The sequence below is a fragment of the Dicentrarchus labrax genome, unplaced genomic scaffold (assembly GCF_905237075.1).
Source record: "Dicentrarchus labrax unplaced genomic scaffold, dlabrax2021, whole genome shotgun sequence".
Taxonomy (NCBI): domain Eukaryota; kingdom Metazoa; phylum Chordata; class Actinopteri; family Moronidae; genus Dicentrarchus; species Dicentrarchus labrax.
The window spans coordinates 33,056,674-33,061,673 of record NW_026136711.1 but is presented as its reverse complement, the minus strand read 5'-3'; the positions used below and the strand labels follow the sequence as shown (position 1 = coordinate 33,061,673).

Sequence of the window (5,000 nt, the reverse complement as noted above, 5' to 3'; positions counted from 1 at the left end):
AGGAGAGCACACACACATCCAAGTATATATGAACTTACATATTTGCATTCAAACACACACCTGTGACTTTGGAGGAAGCTGCAAGGAGCCCTGGGACTTTTTTCAGAGTTTCAGACAGAAGTGTTTGTGCCTGTACATGTCTGTGATGGCTATACAGCATGTGCGACCCCTGTGGTCTGTGGTTTGTGATTTTATTTGAGGGTTATTTTTGTATGATTCTGTGTATATATAATATGGTACTGTCACTGGACCACAACCAGTAACTAAGATACAGTACAAACACTTAATGAACTAAGTATAAATACAGGAGAAAGCATAAAAAAGGGGGCTATGGAGGAGAAAGCAATTAAAAGAGGGATAAGAAGAGGAATAGGGAAGAAAAAGAAAAGAGGGAAATAAGGGCAAGCAAAGGCCTCCTGCTGGTATTCATATAGTGTATTTGAAAATGTCAGTGAGTTTGAAAAATGATTTTGGGAGGTTAGGAAACAACAGGCAAGTTTACAGACAAGTAATTTTCAGCTCAGCCCCTTTTTAGAGAAACAACATAAACTAAAGAAGGAACAAGTCATGGACACAATATAACTTAGTAAGTCATCAGGGATCTCCATTTGTTCATGTTTAATTATTTTGCTACAATATTAACTCCTACAAGCATTGATGTTTTTATGGTTTATGGTTCCTTTCGATTTCAGTCCGGGTTGAGTCTGCCAACAGCAGGGCACAGTGAAAGTAGTTAGTTAACTGGGTGAGAAGTTGGAGGTGTGCAGCCTGTAGCCTGCAGCTCTTCATCTAACAGCTCACTGTGTCTGCTCCTTCTTGTTCCAGAAATATTTTAAAGTAATCCACTGTCAGAAAATGCTGAAAATGATCATTGTCTTGTTCTGTAAAGGCATTCTTGATGAATGATGGTAGGCAGTGTCAACTCACTTGCAAACAAATTGCATATATTGGGACTACGTCATGATAAAAGTCAGCTTGTGTTTCACCAGTTAAATGCTTTTAATGTGAAGCTGCGGTACTAGGACATGTTTGGTTTGCATTAGTAGTAACTTGATAAAGCATTTTTCCCAGGGATGTCACCACAGACACCCATTTCGTAATATTGCAAATATATAAATATTGCAATACTTCCATCTTGAAAGACTTTTATTTAAATGAAAATCTTAAAGCTTCGGGGAATATTGTGAAGGGTATTGGCTAAATATTGCTAAAGTCAGTGCAGTCATTAAGTAACCCAGATCACATAGAACACAAACACGTTGTACATCCAACCATCCACCCCGATCTCTTCTTTATGACTTGGATGTATGGATGTCCCACTTCCTGGATTGAATCTAGGCGGCAAAGATATTTCTATATCTATATATATATATATATATATATATATATAGCTATATATCTAAAACATATTTGACTGAGCAAATTTGTAGAAGGCAATTGGGTTACGTTGGGAGTACAAAGAAGACTTTATACACATTTACGTGATAAGATGAAGAGTTGGAGTCAATTCTCAACTGAGCCATTTTGAAGAGAGTTTGAAGGAGGAATGTAAAGTACAAGCCGGTTCTGTTTCAGTGAGCAGACAGTTTGTGTTTGTCCTGACCTTTCCTCACCTCTCCTTTTCTCCTCAACTCTTTACTCCTGTCTTTCTTTCACCTTTCCCCCCTCATCTGTCTCTTGTCACATCTCTCCTCTAAACTCTCCTCCTTTGTCCCCTTTCTTTTCTTTGTTTTCTCATCTTCCGTGTCTCACTCCATCCTCTTTTGACTTTCTTTTCTCCTCCCTTTATTTTGCCTGGTATTTCCTCTGTCCTTTCACTGTTCTTCTGATTTCTTCTTTATACTTCCCATCTGTTCTTGTGTGTTCTCTCTCTCTCCTTCCCTCCTCTCCCCTTTATCTAGTCCTCTCCTTTCATCTCACTTGTTCTCTCTGTCTTTTACTCTGTTATCAATTCCTCCTCTCACACAACAGGACTTGCCAGCTATTTTTAATTAATCAGTGTAACACCAATTAGATCTACTTGTCTGTTTTGTCTTTTCCTTTCTCTTGACCACACACACACACAGAACACAGAAATTCACACACACACACACACACACACACACACACACACACACACACACACACACACACACACACACACGCCAGAGTAGAAGCTGCAGAGTGACCCATGTGGCCGGCTCATTCTTCATTCGTTTAGGGAAGCCAGTGTTTAGATTGGCTTATGGAGAAGCCACTTTAGGCCACTAATGAATCCACAGCCGTCATTAACATACAAATAGCTCCATTAAGAAAACATAGAGTCATGCAGTTTTATATTACTACCCCTTTTCCTTCTGAGACACACATACACACTCCCTCACTGCAGCGAGTGCACTGGCTGGTTGTCAGAGGCCATATTGCAACAGCACCGAACAAAAGGGCATTTTATTTATGAAACCCACAATGAGAAGATTAAAACATTTGAGATTTCACAACTATCTAATAATATATTACCAAAATAAACTTCTTCCAACTATTGAAAACTCATTTATTTCCCTTCCTCCTCAGTCATTCAATGCTATTTTTCCTCAGTTGTCCTCCTTTTCTTTTACTTTTGTTTTGTCTTCTCCTATTTCCTCCTTCTCTCAATCACTGTGTTTCAGGCACATCACACTTTAGATTTTCCCCAAAAAGAATTACAACTTTACATGAGATAATAAGTGATGGGAACAAATAAAACTCCACATAAGTAACCATATTCTTAGTCTTTCTCTTACAAGTGGATGCATCATCTGTGTCTACTGTCACCCACTTTCACAAGCTTCACAAAAGTAACCCTTCAAAACTAAAAATGCTTTCCTTTTTTTGGGTCCTCTGGCGCAGCTTTTGACATGTGACATTTCTTCATCAGTCCCCCTGTCCCCTGAAACCTCCATCTACCCCTCCATCTGTCCTGACTAATAGAGCCCATACACTCATCCAATCAATCTGTCCATTCCTTAATTGGAGGAGAGATATTCTAATTAACTGTCCTAACGGCATGCCCACCAATCACGGCTCAGGGTGTTAAGTGACTCATTCAACTCACCGCTTCTCTTTGGCGTCCAAGCTTCTCTCAGCGTGTCCATACAGTGCACAGTGTATGCACAGTGCACATAATGTACAAGTGTGCACGTGGGATGAGTTGGGGGGGCTGTCATAGAGGGGAGGTCTGTTGTCATGGTAACATATTCCTTCTTTTTCTCTTCCTCCATTAACAGACAGCAGCCAGCCGTCTCTCGCCCAGCCCTCTCTGACCCTGCAGAGTTTTCCCTATGGAGGCTGTGAGTCTGTGGAGCTCTCCTACCAGAGTGGTATGTGCACACAACTTAGGTAGTTCAGCCACTGTGATAGCTGGTGAGTTACTGAGTCAGTCAGTAAGCCAGGCAGTTAGTTTGTTTGCCAGTTAGCTAGCTAGGTAGATAGATAGATAGTCAGTTAGGTAGTTACTGTATTTCATATTGGTTGCACCAAAGTGATGAATTTAGTATTTTAGGCTGCAGAGGTCAAAAATCGATCTTTCTCCTTTCAACATCAGAGTTCACAGCACAGGTAGATTGCTAAAGACTGATTAACTGTATAATATGTAACAATGTTCACCTTCCATCCATCTACCCACTCACTCTCCCTCCCCCATATCATATACTTACTCTATCTAACCTCTTTACATATTCATATGTTTCTGACTCTTCCTGAGTGTCTGTGAAATGTGTCTGTACCTGCAGGTCAGTTCCAGGCAGGCCAGTTTCAGCCGGCTATTCGAGTTGCCGACCTCCTCCAACACATCACCCAGATGAAATGTGGACAGGGTTATGGTTTCAAGGAAGAATATGAGGTGAATAGACACACACACACACACACACTTACGTAGGTTTATAATGACAACAACAGTAAAATAGGCATCTATCTTTAGATTGACAACATTACAAGCAGCTATTAGTAAGAAGGTCGAGGGGCTGCAGCTACAGCACCTAGATAATAGGTATAATAAAATGTTTGTGTGACCCCAGAATGTACAAATATAACTGCTCGTAAAAAACAGAGAGAGACATATTTTCTTTTATAATAAGCACATGGGTATTGTGAAGTCTTAAACTAGACTGGCACCATGTCTGGGGTGTATCCTTGCCTCTTGTTAAGTGCAAGACGGGATATGCTTTAGCTGCCCCCACGACCCTAAATAGAAGTTAGCAGGTGCACTGCAAAGTTTCTAACAATCAAAAGCAGGTTTGACTGAAGATTGATTTAATTGCACCACTACAAACATGGGAATTACAGCAAACACAGTCAATCTGATGGGATACTCTTTTGCCTTGAGGCCATGTCACAAATCATGTCTCAATCAATCACATTCGAGTCATTTGCATAAGAAAATAGTTAAGTCTTTAGATTTTTCTGTAGAAAAAGTGTTTCCCAGGGCACAGGTTATCAGTTTCCCATTTAAGATTCAATGAATAACTTGAAAACAAAATAAATAAATGCATCTCCAGCTGTATAGCTGGGTAATGCGGCATCCATATTCCTCTCTTTTCCTAGTGTCACTTCCCAGTTGTGTGTGCGTGCGTGTGCATGCCTGCATGTGTGTGTATGTATACTGAATGTATTTGTGTGTGAATAAGAGAATTTGTGGGATTAGAGTTGTTTTTATGAGGAAGGACGACTTATCAATTATTAACTCTTTGCCTCATCAATATTGATGATTAGAAAAACAAACAGGCAGACAGTAAAACAAACTTTCTGTCCCTTACTTTCTCTTCTCCCAGTTTCTCTTTCTCTCTTTTTATTTGTGTCTTTCTCTGTACATTTTTTTCTTTCCAGAATGTCATCACCAGTTTTATACATATATATTTTTCTTTTGCAAGGTTGTTTCTTCTTGTTCATCATTTCCTTTGTTCTCTCCTTCTTTCTCCTCCCCCAGTTACTATTTGTCCTCTTCTTTGCTCTGCTTTTACTTTCTCCCTTAATTTTGCTTACATCGC

At 39.8% G+C, this 5,000-nt stretch overlaps 1 protein-coding gene across 6 annotated transcripts in view; it reads left to right on the top strand.

Moving 5' to 3' along the window:
* Nucleotides 1-5,000, top strand: part of ptprt (protein tyrosine phosphatase receptor type T) — a 318,570-nt gene that overhangs the window by 257,969 nt on the left and 55,601 nt on the right. For all 6 annotated transcript variants that reach the window (XM_051415102.1, XM_051415097.1, XM_051415096.1 and 3 more), the window contains 2 exons: nt 3,243-3,335; nt 3,747-3,856. In XM_051415102.1, coding sequence (XP_051271062.1) covers nt 3,243-3,335; nt 3,747-3,856 — 203 coding nt within the window. The remainder of the gene's footprint in view (nt 1-3,242; nt 3,336-3,746; nt 3,857-5,000) is intronic.